The sequence below is a fragment of the Lepisosteus platostomus genome, chromosome 22, assembly GCF_059453375.1.
Source record: "Lepisosteus platostomus isolate fLepPlt1 chromosome 22, fLepPlt1.hap1, whole genome shotgun sequence".
Taxonomy (NCBI): Eukaryota; Metazoa; Chordata; class Actinopteri; order Semionotiformes; family Lepisosteidae; genus Lepisosteus; species Lepisosteus platostomus.
In genome coordinates this window covers 15942047-15961481 of record NC_142632.1, presented here as the reverse complement: position 1 = coordinate 15961481, position 19435 = coordinate 15942047, and the positions used below count along the sequence as shown (strand labels likewise).

Sequence of the window (19435 nt, the reverse complement as noted above, 5' to 3'; positions counted from 1 at the left end):
TTTAATGATATTTTCTGCAATGCAGACAGGATGGCCGTCGTTTTGATACCTAAAAGTCATACCTTGTATTATCCAGTCTGCTTTTGAAAGCCGCACGGATTCATGCAGTTCCAAACTATCCCCACTAGATGGGGCTCTATTACCACATTTGAGCGAGAGGAGGCGCATGTCGCCTGTAGAAGTGCATTGAAAGAGTTAAAAAGAGTCATTTATTTTTTGGCTGCTTCTTTAGTTTATGACTGGAACTACATCACTATGGATTTCAATGATCTATTAAAGTAGCCATCAGCTACAGAAACAGCTGTACCATAAAATCATCCAATACCGTTGAATTTGAAATATGTTGCTAGTCATGGATTTGGGGAGATTGGCCCTGGTGAGAGTGTGCTTGTGTCTGTGTGTGCCCCGTGATGGACTGGTGTCCCATCCAGGTCGTACCCTGCCTTGTGCCTGCTCCCCAGTGACCTCGACCTGGAAGAAGCAGTTAGAAAATGGATCGATGAAAGCTGTGGAGAAGTGGGCTGTATCCTGGATCAAACATTATTCGAAACAGACTGGTCAGATTGGTGCACTTTGTTGTTCTGTCCTAATTTTAGTTCTGCCTCCTTGTGTTTTTAACCCCTTTCAAAACTTCCATTTTGAACTCCCTACTTCTCTTAAGCCAGAAAGACTGAAAAGATGAATACTACTCATTTGAAGTTGCTGGGTTACTGGCTGCAATAGTCATGTTTACGTTTATACTAAAGGCACCCAGTCCCAGTCCCAGAGGGCTGGTATGTCTGCAGGATGTAATTGTCTCTTTGAAGAACTAATGTCTAAAACGCTGGAAGAAGCAGTTGAATTGGTCCATTTAAGACAATCATGAGCTAATTTACATCATTAAGAGGGCCCTGGGTTCAATTCTTAGACCTGGGGTGCTATCTGTTGTCTGTGTGGAGTTTCTTTGATCTACCTCTGTTTGTGTGGGTTTCTTCCAGGTGCTCTGGTTTCTTCCCACAGTCCAAAGACATACTGGTAGGTTAATTGGCTTGTGGGGAGATTGGTCCTGGTGTGAGTGTGTGCGTGTTTGTGTTTGCCTTTCCTGCAATGGACTGGCGTATCATCCATGGTGTATCCCACCCTGGGTCCACTGCTTGCTGGGATAGGCGCTGGCTCATTAAGATCATTAAGAGATGATTTGGAATGAAAGCCTGCAGACAAACAGGACTAGGAATAAACAAAATTCTCCTAAAGAATACATGACTTTTGCTTAAATCATCTGTATTTCCAGTAATTCACAGGTGTTCCCAATTTTTAGAAACAGGTAATCCATCAATCTAATTGGACTGCGACTCCAGGGTCAGGGCTGAACACTCCTGACCAAAGGCCTACCACATAATAATAGCAGTTCTGGAGAAACAATCTTTGTGCACAGTACAGCCAAGTTTTAGATGAGCAGTTCTTTGACATTTCTTTGACAAGTGACATAAATTGTTTGCTTCCCTTGAGATCTGTAAGTTGCCAGTGAGGCCATGAGATGGAGTGACGCCCAGTACAAACAGGAAAAATAGCTTTATTGAGACTGCAGAATTAGTCATCCCTTTCACACAGAATGACTTTGGGTTTTGATGCCACATACAGTACGTGCCTATTACGACAAGCGAAACAGTTCACGGTGATTTTGAAATGTGTGCTTACAGCGAGAAGGAATGTGCTGTTGATTTTAAAGCATTCCTTAATTGTTACATTTGTGGACTGAGAGGAGGAGGAGAATCACAGACGTTTCCTTCTGCATCCTGCCTATAATGTCATCCTACTGTAGTTCAATGTCAGACGTCCTAACAGAGTTAGTTGAAGAAATGTTATTTCTGAATCTTTAGAGAAAGATCAGCTAAAGATTAAAAATCTTGTTGTTGTTTTTTCCTTATTTATTTTGTTTGCACTGGGGTCTTTTGCACTGATTGGGCTTGTTCAATTCTCTGATTGTGTTTGCTTTAACCAAGGTATAATATAAGTGGGATTAAATGCAAATACAGTAACTTGTATTTTTCTCTTCTGGTAACAAAACTGTTTGGAAACTTGTTTTTATCTCCTGGTTGAGTTGTATAACATATTCTTCAGAACTCTATTATGAAAAGGGCCCTTTATATGTTTGTTTTTAAGAAGAATGCTCTGTTAAGGGATTGTTAACCCCCAACCAGAATGCTATTAGCCATCTGGTATAACATACAGTACTGCCTTTACTGTTGGAATGGTCAAAGAGTCAAAGTCTAATTTATTTATTTGTCTCTGGTATGTTGTCAGTTTCCCATTTCTGAATCTTGAGGGCTCAGAAAGTGTCAATATGACTGAAAAAGTGTTTTTTCATTAATCCAGTTATTTACTTGTGAGATTTGTGTGACAGCTGGCATGCCATTTCTAAAGAATGTGTGGCTCATCGTTTTTGTTTTTATTTCCCTCCCACCAGTTTCCTTCATTCATGCAAGCAGAGCTAAAGGAGACTTTTATAAAGGAGACACTTGGATAAAACTCTGCCTGCGGTTCTGTGTTGTTTTGGGGGACCCTGCTATTCAGGGTAAATACAAAATAGCCAGAAACGGATATACATTAAACTCGTTCTGCAAAGTTGGGAAGTTAAGGAAGCCTCAACCTACAAATGGTTCATTTCTGAGCTGCAAACCTAACATCACCGGAAATCGCTTCCCCTCAGAAAGCGAACATCTGTTTCTTAAGTCAGATCATGGCATCTAGCGCACTCCAGGCTGTGCGCTCACAGCCCAGGGAAAAAAGATCACTTCCTGTTTCTGCCTGATTCACCCCCTGAGAACCCTCACTCTTCTCACCCCACCCCCATCCGCACTTTTTCATGAATAAAATAAATCCCGCTCTCCTCGCTTAAGACTGACCGGCCGCCCTCACTAAACCAATCGCGTTTCCACGCTCTGGTGATGCGCTGATCTGAGGAACTGTCCGAATACTCTGAATTATGTAGGAAAATCCAATTGCTGCAAGTTTCAAGGCCTTACTTTTCGTGCATAATTTTAACAGTGATGTTGATAATAATAAAATAATAATAATAATTCCGTTATTTCGGAGTTACTCTAAATCAGAGCTAGCCACAGATACTAGTGCTTCCTGTCTGCTTTGATTATACTGTATAAGTGAGGCAAGTGCACACGGAAACTGATATTGGGAGCACTTAGAAATCCAGAGATCCATTTTGGATAGAGGCAGAGACTTTGTCATCATGCACTAACACGTCAGCGTCATGCTGCAGTTTAACAGAATATAAAGAATACAGTACATACAACTGGCGAGACTCCGAGGGGTAAATACATTGTGTTCGGTTTTGACAACGAAACGGAGAAGCGATGTATGCTTGTGTCGTCGTTCTTAGGTTAATTTCAGTGTCGGAAAACGAAAACAATTTGACAAATCAGTGTGTACCCAATTAAGATGTGGAAGCCGTTATTACAGTGCTTGGGTGTAGCCTGAATCCTAGAATTCAAGAACGGGACCCGATGCGTGTATTAATCTTTTATTTCTTCTGTCACCTGTGTACTGCGTACTTTGCACCCTTCTTGAGGTGACCTCTGTCTATGCCAACATTTGCCTGGGTATATGATTGGTGATCATTTGAAGAAGAAAAAATACCCAAAAGTGGCATCAACACGATGTATTGTAGGTCACCTATCAAAAATGATACAGGTTTCATTACACTACCCTAAGCGCGATATAAATGTATCCATTCACCAGCGTTCAGGCTGGAATTCCAAAAGCCCTCTGCGCATTTAAAACTCAATGAAGCTAACAGTTAGAGGCCTAGAGTTTTTTGGGGCATTTCAACCCTTACACTGAATGTACTTCTGAACTACAATACACCGTTATGTGTTAAGCTGTACTCTTTCGCCACATCTCCATCCTTTCTATACACGAGTTCTGGGTACGAGAAAATGAGCACATTGTGCAGTGTGCGCTTTGAATTGCAGCAGCTGGCAGAGTTCCTCGCTTCCTCCCTCCTCGCTTGTCTTCCTTCTACTTTGTTTTCTCTTTTGTCTGGCTCCACCAGTGCCGGAGGGACACAGTCAACTGAATCAAAAAAAAAAACGTGAAACGAGTCCGGGTGACTGAACTAACTGGGAGGGTTTCGCCGAAAGGGGCAAAAATACAGAAGCCCCCCTCCTTTTGCGAAACAGCACAGGAGCGCACAATTCGGGCTCCCGTCGCCTCCACAAAACCGAGGCGGCTGGGTTACTAAGGGCGCTGCTGATGATGCGTTATTCTCAAAATCTTGTTCGTGTCGCCCGGACAAAAGCGCCGGCGACGTGGAGGTTATCGCCATTAATAGGGAGCGCCGAAGAGGTCTGATCGTGGGCATAATTCTTGATCAGTGAGATGACTCGGTAGTTCAGTTGTTTGGACACGGTACTGCGGTTCGCATCTTGCCACACGCTTTCTTTCAGCTTCTGCTCAGCATCCATATTTTTCGCATCTCTGTAGCTGTAGGGAGTGGCAGGGCTGCTGTTGATCTGCGCGAACCGCCGGCTCTCGGTCCACACTCGCTCCCTTTCCGCAGGAGCAAAGCAGGGGCTGCTGGCTTTCGGACGGGTTGCCGCGGCACCTTGGATGTTTGGAGGTAATTGTTATTTGTTTTTTTATCCTTTCGCGGTACCCCCCCCAAGCTTCCATGCGATGAGATGTACTATGAAGTGAAACGGGATACGCAACCAGGCTGTAATAAGAGAAACAATGGACAAGCTTGAATGAGGGGGAACGGAGAAAAAGGCATTCTGTATATACTGTTCGTTTCTGTAGCCTCTTGTGCTCGCTTTTCGCGTAAAACGCATGTTTAAACCTATGACATTTAACCATCGCAGTAAACCGCAAATTTGCATCGCATGGCGTTTTGGATAGAAGTCCTGAGATTGAATGGTTGTCACAGTGCTGAGGCATAGCTTCTCTATTCCTGCAAGGTATGGTGTTTGCCCTTTTTGTTTCCGCAGACAGAAATCAGGCAGTTGTGTTTTTTACGCAACAAATGAATCGCTCCCAAAAACTGCAAGGAGCTATCTTTCGAATATAAAGGAAAACCTGGTCATTATGACGCCCTTTTTTGTATCTACTGTAGGTGATGACTTTTAATATAAATAGATCGACCTGTACGTTTCATTAAAATGTATTGCTGTAGGGAATACGAACAGGAAGCTCTACTGAGAACCTCTAAAATGCTTGGCTCTTAGTGAAAGGTTGGTTTGTTGTTTGGATGTCTGTAACAGCCATGTGCCAAATTAAGCGGAGAGAGCGCAAAGATGTCAGGTCATCCTTCATGCACTTACAGTAAAGTGACAGTAGATTTTAGTTTATGCCATCTACTGTATGCAGCCCATCCCCTGGCGTGAATATAATTTTAAGGAGTAAGAATCACAGTTTTCCAGTGAATTGCCGAGTAAAATACGTTAGAACCCGTGTCATACAGTGAATAATGAAGAAACTGCGTGTCTAATGTTCCGAAATTGATGAAGGCCGATAACGTGCCGTTTTGCTAGAAAATCTGATAAAGGTATGATTTGCCTTCTAGCAAAGACAACCACGGGGTTGATAGAACACAAACTGTCACAATATTTAGTCATCGGTTCCTGTTTTCTTTGACTTGAACAGGACTGCTGGTCCATAGTCCAATATATTATTGAAACGATAAATATTGTTGATCTAAACAAGGAAATAGATGCAGTATGTTATCAAACTAAAATGATGTTAAAATAAACAAATCTCTCGGTTATTTTGGCGCAACCTGGTGTTTAAGGAATACATTGTCAAAAACACAAATGTTATGGATTGCTCTTTATAACAAACATTTTCCTGACAAGGGATTGTTTTCAGAACAGTTCTTTCAGCGTCTCTAGACCATTATTTTTCCTTTAGAAAAGTTTGAAAATGCAGCCAAACAATTCCTGAAGCCCATACAATTGCAAATATTGTGTTAAAGTAACAAACAATAACGTTTCTTTTGTGATACAGCATACGGCATTCAACATATCAGTGCATGTTGTTGCTTATTTTAGTATCAATGTACAGTATGTTGACAAAGTTGTATCTTTTTAATGCTATTTTAATCAATGATGTTTATTTTACTAACATTAAAAGGTTATAGCAATTAAAAACAATTGTGTTAGTATGTACTGTAACACTGAGGTGATAAGAATGACTAAAACTAACTGTGAACTAATCATTACATGAGACAGTAGGGTATCTTGAAGCCAACATTATACCATCATTGTCTTTTGTACTGAGTTTTTGTTTTGTTTTTTTGTGGTGTGGATGTGAATTTACAATGAGTTCAGAATTCAGTCCTGCATTTCAATAATCAAAGTGCCCTATCTGGGACGTTCTAAAAGGGGTGGGTTGTTGGCCCTCTTTTTAATCCATTTCTCTCTTTTTTTGAGTTATGTTAACTTGAATAACAGGCCAATACAAAACAAACAAACACAGATAATGTCTGAATCTCCAAATGCAATGTGTCCTACCAAACAAAACTGCAGGCACTTCTCAATTGCTTCCCAGCCATAAGAATGAAACTCATTGATCTTAAAACTTCCTTTCGCTTTCTCCTAATTTTTTGGTCCAGTCAGTTCAAGCAGAATTTAGCAAGACAGTGAGTTTAAAACATGATTTCCAAACTCATTTGAATGTTATTCATACAGTATGTCAGGTTTATTGTGGCTGTGCAGAAATGATTGGGTAAAACACAGTTCTATTGCTGAGTATTTTAATATTGCCCTTTCGTGTTTGGAACCAACGTAAGAAGATTAATTACTCCAGATACAGACTGCTACTCTTCACCAGAGAATACTCATCTGCAAGGATAGCAATGCTTCTGGAGAACTAACCCTTTTCTAGTAAGAGTTGTGCTTTACTTTTTGAGTCTTGCCCAATGACAACAATGCACTAGAAGAGACTTCCCCTCTCTGATCTCTGAGAGCTGAAAGCATAAATGATAATGATGTCACTCAGCGGGGTTACCCAGCTGAATTAGTAATAGAATTAGTACTGTGTGATAGATTAAAGGAAAGTTGTAGAAGTAACAGAGATTTTGGTGTCTCTAGGGATGGAGTATCATTGAATCATGGTTTGTCTGTGAATGTTTGATCAGTCGTATTGGATCATCATAAAAGCAGAATGGCCGAGAAATATGTTTGGAAGCAGAAAACACAGGAGATATCAGTATTTTTAAATACATTTCATATTTGTACAGTATGTGTCAGAATTAATCTACACATGATCCACAAAATCTACTTTATTGGAGATGCAGACCACAAAGTAAAACTTTAATATGTTTGCTATATAATATGTAACTTAAATATGTTTTTATAACAAAAGGTTTTTCTTTTTTATGTTTTTTTCTCCTGGTTGTTATACAGTCCTGTATCTAGTAACAAGGTGATAGTTGACTCTTGACCTCTGATAGAAATGATACTGTGTATATTGTACTTCATCAACAAGAAGCACGAAAATTGGTAGTTGTCCAATTGAAGAGCAGGCATTGCAGTCAATGCCCTGCTTCAGAGAGATAATGAAACTGCAGTGCCAATGCTATCACTTGTAACTGGAGGTTACTTTGTCAGGGGAGGAAATCAAGTCTGGAAAAACGCATTCATTTCAAGGTCATTTAAAACGAGTAAGTACTCTGTTATTAGTTGTTATACACTGTAAGTGCATATAGAATAAAACATAGATTTGACTGACACTTGCCTGCTTGTGCACATTTAAGGTCCTATAGCATAGGTCATTTCTAGCCTAATGTCCTGACCAAATTCTACTTTAGGACTAATGAATCAAACAACCCTATATTTCCCCCTGAATTCAAGTGGGGAAGTGATTTCTCACTGTTGCACATGATCTGTCCGTCACATCATCCAGGTGGGGCTGCACACTGGTGTTATTGGAGAGTCCCCACTACCTGTAAAGCCCTTTGAGTGGAGTGTCCAGAAAAGCACGATGTAAGTGTAAGGAAGTTTACTGGAGGACATTCATGGTGAGACATAACCCATACAGCTGTATGGTTTTAGTGTGGATGAGGCTCTAAGAAATAGCCCAGGAGAGACTGACAGACCTGAGCAAGTTGTCTTGTTTCCACAGGTGACAATGAGGGGGGGTGGCCAACACCGCGAGGCCTGACATGCTGACCGAAGCCTCCAGAAGTAGGGAATTTTCTTGAGCACCCGTATCCAGAGACGAGCGATGAGCATGCTGAAGCCCAGCGGGCTGAAGATCCCCGGCCGGGGTCCGAAGCACTCCAGCCCGGTCGGACGGTCGTCCGCTGGCTCGTCTTCAGGCGCACCAACACAGAAAGAGAGTAAGTCTTGTTTCATCTGGACCCTCCGGCGGCTGAGGAGGCCCCATTGTGTTGCCTGGAAGGGGCACTTTGTGTCCGTTGCAATGTAAAAGACTAAAAGGGTCAGCCAGTTCATTGGAAAACAACGTCCACAGTTACTTGTCCTGGGTTTACCACAAAATCTCTTTAAGTGCTGAATTCTAGATGATGTCGGATTGGTAAAATGCTCATTCTCACCCACATTTTCTTTCCATTACACAGCAGAAGAAAATTTGGATTTGCTACCAAGACACAGAAAAAATCTTTGACAGTTTTTTGGAAGCATTTACATGTGGTGTCACTCAATGTTTAACTGAATATGAAAAAAAACTTAACACAGATTCACTAGGAAGAAATAACACCCAAGGTGTGCTGTAAGTATACTGAAGCAGTTTCCCCAGCAGCTTCAGACAGAAACTCAAATGCATATTGTGTGGTGATATTGATTGCCTTTACCACCTTGTAATATTCTTCTGACTATTCTTAAATTTTCTTTATGCAGCAGACCTGTTCTCCCCTCACACAAATGATACCTCTTCTCCATCTCATAGTTGTATCTTCCTATATGGGCAGAAGAACATTTGTAGGTCAGAAACTGTTCCCAAAGCATCTGAAATCTAGTGGGACTGAGATAATGAGAGTTCATTACTGTAAGTCTTCATTAGAAGTTAGCTCTTCAAATCTAAATCTTTCTTTTAGTCTTTGTTGTCATTATGCCAACTGTAGGCCATAGTATGTTCCAGACTCTCCATTTCCCAGATAAATATTTTCAGGGAATAAATAAAGAGTTCTTATTAAACCAGTAGACTTTTTAATATCACCCTGTTAGATGTTGTTCCTCAGTGATTATATACTATTGTATCAAGACTAAAACTACATGTTGTGCTCTTGCATGTGGGGTGAGTTATTTTTAAACCCTGTTTGTTCTGAATGACCTATCTAGCTTACAAATCCACAAAACGTGACCTGTTTGGCCCTCCTGGTGAAATCAACATGTTGTGATCTTTCGCCTCCATGTTTCAACTGGTTATTAGACCATGCCTAAAGCATTTTCTAAATGAATTTTGTAATTCTCCGGCATCTGAGTGATCACAGATAGGATTGCTAAAATTATTCTAAAAGGATTTATAGCATCATAACAATTTTATAAAAAATGTGGTTATCTTTCAGGTCAACACATTTTTGTTTTCTTAAATGTTATCAGCTCTTAAATTTGCCACATTATTTAATACAAAAACAGACATTCCCCAGCTCACATGAACACACAAAGTCCCTCATCCATGCCCTTCCATGTTACTCTACCCCAGGTTTCTAAGGTCCCTCAAAACAGCTGTAATGACCCCTCTCCCTGCAGCAAAGCTTTGACTGCATGACCAGCAGCAGCCCTCCCTGCCTCTGCTGTCCCACCAGCTGGGAGTTCCATAGAAATACAGGCCAGGCTTCTGGGAAGCCAGGAGAGCGAATCCAGCGTCTCCCAGTGCAGAAACTGTTAATAGGTTCTTCTTTGTCTTATTATACAGTGTAAGAAAATACATAGCTGGAGGAAGCCAGTGCCTTTGTTTTCCCTCTGATATGAAGCACATATTACATAATTGTGGCCTTCTATCACTGAAAAACTAGCTCCTTTAACAGTTTCTTTTAAAAAGAAATCAAAGCCAGTCATGTCAAACAATCACTCCGTCTGGGTCAATTGATTTTGGACCTTTACAATGAATACTATTAGATCTGCCAGTGATTAGTTGACGTACAGTTGAGTCACGCAAACTTCTGCAGCGAGAGAGGGGGGGTAGAGTCTCTGAGCCTTGTTCCCAGCGGACAGCCAGTGCGCTCTTCTTCAAGGAAGTCGGCCCGGCCGGTTTCTCCACGCAGGGCTGCCCGAGGAGCTGGGGGAAATTGTTGTGTGCTGTTTTAATGGTGGAATTCAGACGGCACGGCGCTGGTGGGAGGCGGCCGGGCACAATTAGAAAATGGGGCCTGTGTTCTCCTTCGCGCGCGGCTCCTTTTCCTGCTCCTCCTGTCTCCATGGCAACCCCGCCCAGGCGCGAGTGCTGCGCCAGCTTTCAGCTCGTCCAGGCTCGGCCGGGGCGTCCAGAGGGCCCCGCTGTACTGCGGCGAGCGGCCTAGTCGCCATGGCGCGCGGCCAAGGCCGCAGTGCTGGATCTCAGATAGGCTGAGCTTTCGCCACATGGCTCTGGAACGACCTCTTCCTCCAGTTCGTGCATGGCTGTCTAAAAATGTTACCTTTTTGAAACACACCAGCGTCGGGATTTGGGCACTGTCTCTCTTGTTGTGAACTGTCTTCCCCTTTTCCATTCACGACATTTTATCATTATTTTTAAAGTGCTCCGAATTCACACCACTGCTGTACAATAGGTGACCACGCGTGCGGTGTGTGAACTGGCGGGGAGTCTTAGACATTCAGATACCATCCACACAAATGGTTTATTTCTTATTGTAATCTTTGCTACAGTGATGTGCTTTGTCCATCGTTGACTGAAAAAATGACCCGTCATCATTTTTTTCAGAACAACATTTTCTATTTTTCATTAGAGCCACTTAATTTCTAGTGGTCAATTGTTTTTTACTGTATGTCTCTGACCTGCCTCCCTCGTGTCATGGTGCCGTACAGGACAGTTAGCTAGGCCATCTGTTTAGCTAGGAGAGCTCTGTCCGGCCAATCCCAGCACTCCTCCTGTGCTATAGCTTGGGCAATCCCAGTCACAGCTGCCTAGTGACAGTACCTAGGCTTGACCTTATGACCTGGTGTCTGGGCCATAAAAGTCAACTTTAATTGAGAATGTTTAAGTGGGGGCCTGTGTCAGCATTCTTTTCCTGCAAAAGAGTAGGTAAAGGTTTAGTCCACCATGAATAATAGAATGGAGAAACAACATTTCAGCTGTTAATCCTTCTTCAGATGTTTGTCAGATTAGAGATTCTTTTGTATAAATTACATATAAATTCTTACAAGTTTCAAGTTATAATTGTCTTCCTTCACGGATATTATGTGAGGTTGGGAAGGACAATATTCTGGCAACAACAGTAGTAACAGTTTGAACACTAACCTTCAGTGATCACAATGTCCAGTAGTTTGAGGAGGAGAAATGTCTGCAGCATCAGAGGCCAGAGGCCCTGTATTTGTTATACTCTCAGTTTATGAAAAGCTCTTTCTTCTCAGACCTCACACCTGGAGAATGCTCTTTCTGTATATTAAAAATTCAAAGAGATCTGTCACCCAGTTCCTTGCTCTTTAGTATGGGGTGCTTGAAATGTGTTGATTTGGTTTTGCTAGATGTGGCAGCTTTAAACCAGCAGATGAGTCTATCTGGGTCAGATTCTGAGACACTGCAGATGAAGAGGTTGAAATATGTTTCCATGTGAGCATTCATTATACTGCAGGGAACAGAAAAATGACATTTTGGCACTTTGTATCCTGCCATATGATCCATGTGAGTTTAGCTTCGAGGTCACAAATAGTATTTTAATGAGGCATACAAAGATATTTCATGTTCAGAATTACAGTGACGCTTGGAAATCTAGCACTTGCTGGAGTGGGATTACACAGGAGACCCATGTTCATTATGAGATCTTATATCTTAATGCTCCCTGTCTGTTTTTTCCCTAGGCCCCCCTCACAAACAGGCGGCGGTGACGTCAGGCAGTGCCGCTGAGAAACCGGGCTCCAAGGTGCCAGAGGTTGGCGATGACGTGCTGGGCGACTTTGTGGTCGGCGAGCGGGTGTGGGTGAACGGAGTGAAGCCGGGCGTCATCCACTATCTGGGGGAGACCCAGTTCGCCCCGGGCCAGTGGGCAGGCGTGGTGCTGAACGAGCCGGTGGGCAAGAACGACGGCTCGGTGGGCGGCGTCCGCTACTTCGAGTGCCAGCCCCTGCAGGGCATCTTCACGCGGCCCTCCAAGCTCACCCGGCAGCTCGCGGGCGAGGGGGGCGAGGGGCTGTCGGCCGACGCGGTGGCGGCAGCGGCGGCGGCGGCGGCGGCGGCGGCCCAGAGCCTGCCGGGTCACGGCGCCCCCGGGGCCGCTCCGGCCGCCCAGCGCGTGGTGATGCCCCTGCGGGAGAGCGTGCTCAACAGCTCGGTGAAGACAGGCAACGAGTCGGGCTCCAACATGTCCGACAGCGGCTCCGTCAAGAAAGGAGGAGACAAGGACCTGCGCGTGGGGGACCGAGTCCTGGTGAGTGCGCCAAAACGAAATCCTCGACACTCGAAGCCGCCGGTCCTGACGGACGCTCAGATTTCCAGGCCTCTTGGAATCTCTGCTAATCACCCTTAGTCTCCTTCTTACGGGACTGCGTGTCAATGAGTGTATTTCCACATGTTTGGCTTGTCTGGAGTAAATAATTGGAATAATTCCCATCCTATAGGATATTTTCTAATGACGGTTCCCACCGTGCCATTGTGAAACCGTTTTCCAAGTGTGGCTTCATTCCACTACAGGAAACAGGAAAATGAAAATAGAAAGAAAATAGAAGTATTAAGAATTGTGTCTGTAGCAGCCTGGTGTAATGCAAGGGTCACTTTGCAGGGCCATTGGTAATTCCGTTTCATCTTCAGCAGTTTATGAAGTTTTTCGATTTAGGTCAGAATTATTTTCACACCCCTGCCTCCTCCCCATTTTTAGCTGAGATTTAAGGTGGTGCAGCATGCTCATACCTGTGACTCAAAGTCCTGTCTAAATTTCAGAAAACTGCTTTTCAAGAACATTTTAAAATGTTCGATGCAACATAGTCCAGTCTTGTTCCCTGTGCTCCTGAGACAGGCTCTGGTTTGCTACAGTATAATCTGTACTAGGAATACACAACTTTCAGTCAATGGATGTTTTAAATAGTGTATGATAAAATAAGTAATATTCTGTCATAATATTATAATATTATAGAACATATTTACACTATGTAACACTATCACATGTAGTAGTCTAGCATCCAAACATAAATACAGGTGTCAGAAGATGTTTATAAGACTTACCTTACCTTACATAGGACAATTTTGGTTTCCTACAGCTGTGTTCTATTTTCTGCTTAATCCTTAGGGGTTGTTCTTGGTGAGCTGGAGTGTAAACTGACAGGCACACTCTTGGACAGGATATCATTCCATCGCAGGGCAGAACTAACATGAATTCACTTAGACGGGTATACAGGGGGGAAATGATGAGATACGGATGAACCTGGAATGTATGCTTTTGAAGAGTGAGATGAAACAGCAGTAGCTGGCAAAAATGTGTACATATATATGAGGAACATGCAAACTTCACAGGGTTTATACAACAGACTGGAATCAGTTCTAGACTCCAAGACTGGTGAGACATTAATGTCTATCACATCACCATGCTACCCACTGATGCACAGTACATTCAATTTATTAAAACATGCAATTACCTATTAGGTTTTCCATACATTGTAGCCTACTGGCATACACATGTGATAAAATACATTACTTTCTACGTGACCCAGTCACAAGACAATTTGATAAAAATACCCTTTATATAGTCAGACTAACAGCTACAGGGTGGCTGCATGTACAGCAGGAGTATGAGGCAGGGCATGGTATACTGATTCCAGCAGCACACTCTCTGCCAAGCTAGTACACTGGGAAAGAGCGAGGAATCCACTTACCACCCATGGATCAGGTGCTCAAGAGGAGCCTTGTCCCACTTGTCCGGCTCCAAGATTCCCGAGAGCTGATGCATTAGCTATCCTCACCACACTGCCTTTGGATTTTTATCCCATCCCTCCCCCTCTTCCCTAAAAGCCTTACTAGTGTCTGATCAATAGGACCTGTCCAGCTGGATTAATGTCAAGACCACCCTGATGTCTACTCATTGAATTACAGCAAGTGGTTTTTATAGACACATCAACCCGCTTGTTAGAATGAAGCGGTATGATTTTGTGCACCCTTAGATGCATGAGCAACATCCACAGACCCAGCAACCCGAGGCCCTGAAGCTTTAGAAGGTATCTGCTCAGGCACTGGCCTGGCTTACTGTAGTCAAACTCCTGAGACCTGAAGGGATCAGCCTACTTATCTGGGGGTCAAATGTTATCTTTACTGCATTCAAAATCTTTTGTATATTAATGCTGATTCAAAGTTCACCTTGATGTTTTTAGAACTGTTTCCAAGCACTTTCACCTGCAACAAAATACTCCACCCTATATACTCCACCAAAATACTCCTTACAATTCTATGCCTTTTCATGTTAAGACATATCTGACATTCATCTAGTCCTCACCAAGTCTCTATAGTAGATCAATTTTAACTAATGTGAATGGTAGGTACGTCTCTTTTCAGGCCATAAAGACCCATTGGGAATGGGGGACAAGGGCCACCATTTTTTCTCAACCATCCAACACTGGAGGTGGAGGTGATGTGGTCAGCAGATCACATCAGATTCTGTAGTATCTTCTAACAGATAATGGACTTATACAGTATGCACTTGCTCCTGTAAAATCCCATCAGACTATTTACTGAGAGCATTCTGATCAGCTTATTGATTGTCACATCAGTCCAGTAGAGCTGATTGAACCACTCTGTTTACAATATCATTAATCTTACTCATCTACAGTAGCTCTCTCTGCAGCAAAATGAACTCCACAGTGTTCTGTGTCTTAAAGACGGGAGTTTTTAATCTTCTTCAGTTTTCATCCTGCATTTTGTAATTTTCAGACATTTGTTAAATAGGCCAAATGTTATATTTTAAAGTCAGCGTGCCTGTTTATAAAGCATTTAAAAGCATTTTCTGTGTTTGCAAAAACATATACAGTCCATACTGTATAGGTTTATTGCTAATGTAAAAAATCTTATTCTAACAAGCCAATGAAATGTTTTTACTATAGGAAATGAGTCAGGTCTGGACTAGAAGATCTTGTCAAACCAAAGAAAAAAAAAGATTCTGCCTGCAAACTATTCTCTGGTATTTCACACAGACCTATCTTATTTCCCTGACTGTATCCTACCCTCTTAAGGACAATCCAATGTCAATTAAATGACTGCAATAGAACCTCAAGTATTGCTTTTGTGTTCTAAAATAAGCCTAGCAATTACATTTTCTCTTTTAGGATATTAAGGAGGAATCACAATGCAAAAATTACACACACAGCCCACAAAGACAGGCATTTTTCTGCATTTACTGCACATCTGACTAGTTACAATGAATGCATTCCATCTTTTACCCACTAATTAAACAAAACTGCAAGCAGTACACTGCCAAATTGATATTTACTAATTTTACTGAGGACTGTAGTGCAAAACCTTTTACAAGCCCTGCTCCTTGCCCTGTCTTGCTGTAGTTATTGGAATGTTTTGTTTTGGGATGGAGCATTAAGGGTGTGCCAAAGAAGTGAGGTGGCCACGGTATTATTTAAAATGACGGACTTTGGCTGAGGATGCGAGAAAGTGGTTGATGTTTCCTGTTTCCAAGGCATTGTTTCTGTGAAAATGAAAAGCTTGCTGCTGCACCAACTTTCCTCAAAGTGTATCTTTACCTAAAGATTTTTTAAATACTAATAATAATTGGGTGGCATGGTGGCGCAGTGGTGCCTCCCAGCGCTGGGATGCTGGGTGTATTTCCTTGTTTATCTGCGTGGAGTTTGCATGTTCTCCCTGCGTTCATGTGGGTTTCCTCCTGGTGTTTCATCCTGCAATCCAAAGACATCCCGCCAGGTTTATTTGCTTCTGGACTGTCAGAATAGGCTCCAGCTCCCCCCCACAACCCTGTCATGAATAAAATATATGGATAGATAATAATAAAAATTTCAGATTATGCACTGAAAGTAACACTTTACCTTATGTGGTGTAGTCTTGTTTACTGTGAGTGTACAGTATGTGTACAGAACGTGTACAGTAAATTAACCCCATAAGTCATTTTACTTGATCATCTGGTATAATCTTCTGTCTGCCGGTTGGAGCATTACCAGCAACCATATCATCAATTTAGAACTTTTAGACATCTTTGCTGCATTTAAAATGCTTTAGGGTTTAAATACTTGTCTTCAATCAGTTCAATCAGAGTTTTTTTTCAACAGAGCTTTCTCCCAGGTCAGAGGGGTTTACTGTTAGATAACGTACAGCATGAAGATCTTAGTACAGCACTAATATCTTTATGAGAAGCATGTTATATCTTTATGAGAATCATTTCTGTGCAGTTGTGGCATATTCTGGCAGAGGAAATGTAAGCTCTGCTTTGTTTTTTCTCTGCAACAAACTCTGAGATACAGCAAAAAACAACTTCCACTGAAGTGCATTTGTGTAATTTGTAGGGGATTCTGCTGAGTGTCCCTTTGCCCAGTTCTCCTCAATCACGCTGACAGACAGTAAACAGGATGAAGCTAAGACTTACAGTACCCAGAGCTCCCTGACCGCAAATCACTGAACAGTGTCAGATCTGTTGATCTAAGGTGGATGTGGGGGAGAAGGGCTGTGATGTATATTCCAAGTCACCGATTGGTTTTTAAGATTTTGCTAGTTGTCTAAGTGGAATCCACAAGGATATTCCTACGAGAGCATTTTATACATTCTCATATACAATTGTCCTTCTATTGTACATAGAAAGCTATGATCATGGAGAAACAGGAGGAAATTATATTCCAGGCATTAGAATCGGGTGAAGAAGGCTCCACAGCCGGAAAGTTGTGTTTTCTTTCTTCTCTTTTCAGCATGCAATGAACCTATTACTTGTTCCTTTGCAGCCTATGCATGCTGACGCAGGCACCCACCTGAACTATTAGAATAGATTACTCTTTTTGAACCAGGTAGTGAGCATGTGGAACTGACTGTGCTCACCAAACCATTTGATTGAAGCTGATTCACCAAAGCCTGACAAGAGACTTAAATATTCTGAGACAGGAAAGACCCAAGTTATCACACAATCATACCAGTTACTGGCATAGCTGTAAACCATAGGAAACTGGAGGGAAAGGCACTGGGTAACCCAGAATGCTGGCACCACTCTAGACATATTATTTGCAATATGCGATTACAAATAATATAACCTGGTTGACAGTATTTTCCATGTGTCATGCCAGTGTATAGAGTTACAACTAATACCCAGAGATATTGTAGGCATTGGGATTTCAGTGACAGTTTATAATACTTGTATTGTTATTTTTACAATACAGTCCTTCTCACTTTTTACAGGTTTGGATTTAAGCTCTAGCTGAGAGAACTAAGGTCACCTCCACAAGTGAGAGCCAGGCAGCAGCCAGCAAGGAAGCTAAACTGATTACTTCCACAGGCCTGATTGCTTCTTCGGTTTGGTTTTAATCAGCATTTGAGAAGTGAAGAAAAACCACTCTCAGGGCATGTCACTTTGTCAGCAGCCATCATATCTAATCCAGTCCAACTTAGAATCACCTCTCATCTGAAGTGTCTTTGATATGTCTGCTCAGCAGTGGTTCAGAAGCTAATGGCAAGTGTCTGCTCCAACGAGCCTTTTAAACCCTTTCTACACTGCCGAATATTTTGTGTTTTGCTTACTTCTCAGTATTTTTAGGAGTGTCAAGGATTTTGTATTAAGATTATTTGCAGCAGGAGAAGGAAATACTTTCAGACCCTTAGGGGAAACGTTCATCTCCTGTTAACTGGTGATTTGTGGGTCAGGATATATTAATAAAAATATCAGCACAAGCTACAATCTGCTGGGAGAGACCTAGCAATAGCGCAAACTTGACCTGATGAAAAGTATTGTATGTCATGTGTAATGTGCAGACAATGGAGGCTTTATCTTGAGTTTTATTGAGGAAAGGGAGAAGGTGACAGCAATAGTAAAGCAACAGTAATAAATTAAAAAAAAACAGTGGGGATGTTATCAGAAAAGATGCTATATGTTGTGATCACTTTCTATTAAATTATTCATGACCTGTTTTCTGTTAAGTTTTGTTTCTCTAATGTCATGTTCATAAATAAAAGGCCTGAAATACAGAGATCTGAGCTCCATGCACAGAGCTCACAACCTGATATTAAACCGCTTAAGTCTTATGCAACATAAAATGGCCTTTTAAGTCTTAACATCCGCTTTGCTACCATGCAAGCTTATTTCCATAGTCTCAAATAACTCACATTGCTGTATCAGACTGTATCAGTAGAGTTGTCATCGACTTTGATAAAAGGAATTCAGCAGTGTACAACCTTTATTTGATGTTATTTATTCATTTTCTGAATTCAGGATTTCCTTCCAGAATGTTGTCAATTATTTTGCAGTACTCTCTGTGTCACCTTGACATTAATGTAGCTCAGGGAAGGTTCAGCCTTGCTTTCTTGGCCAGTGTCCACATCAGGTTAGAGCCCTTCCCAAAGTCTTTTTGTTTTTGTTTAAATGAACTAAAAGTGGGAGGCGGTATTGTCAGCATTGCTGCCTTGCACTTCTGGGGCCCTGGGTTAAATTCTGGATCTGGCATGCTGTCTTCGTGGAGTTTGTACTGTACGTTCTCCACATGTTCATGTGAGTTTATTCCTGGTTTCCTCACACAAAAACACACTGGTCTGTTAGTCAGTTAACTGGTTAATTGTGTTCAGGGAAAATTGCCCAGGTGTGAGTGTGAATGTCTGTGTCTGTGTGAGCTCTGTGATGAACTGCCTTCCATCCAGGCTGTATCCTTCCTTGTGCCTGTAGGCTCCAGCTCCCCTGTGACCCTGCATTGAAAACAGAGGTTTGAAAATGATTGGATATACTTGAAATTTATCTTCAGAGCTTCCTAAGTATGTCTGACTGCTAACAAAAGGGATCCTATGAAATCCACAGTAATAAACCTGTGCCTGGAATCGGACTTGCCTGAGAGGCACAGCTGGAAACAGACTCTCAGTGACATCAGGGTGATCTGCAGGCTATTTTTACCACTGGGCTCTTATGAACAGCTTACCCCTGCCCTTCACTTTCCCTTCCTGTAAGGGCTCGCCATCTGGAAACCACTGTATGTCCAGTGCCAGATGACATAACCACAACAGTACCGTGGAAGAGTTAGCCATGGTGTTATAAGCCTCCCAGGATGACGATGTCATCACTAGTAATGTGTCATTCGCTGGTCCTCCCAGTTCCTGGAGATTGCTCATCAATTGCGGCAAATGCCAGCTTGCATTATTG

At 42.2% G+C, this 19435-nt stretch overlaps 1 protein-coding gene across 9 annotated transcripts in view; it reads left to right on the top strand.

The window, feature by feature from the left end:
- clip2 (CAP-GLY domain containing linker protein 2) overlaps positions 1-19435 on the top strand; it is a 99920-nt gene that overhangs the window by 62867 nt on the left and 17618 nt on the right. For 5 of the 9 annotated variants that reach the window (XM_088615686.1, XM_088615689.1, XM_088615688.1 and 2 more), the window contains 2 exons: positions 8116-8332; positions 11973-12538. In XM_088615686.1, coding sequence (XP_088471812.1) covers positions 8218-8332; positions 11973-12538 — 681 coding nt within the window. In that variant the 5' untranslated portion in view covers positions 8116-8217. Of the gene's footprint in view, positions 1-3993; positions 4616-4933; positions 4953-8115; positions 8333-11972; positions 12539-19435 lie in introns of those variants that run through there. The other 4 variants (XM_088615692.1, XM_088615684.1, XM_088615693.1 and 1 more) reach the window with 4 other exon arrangements.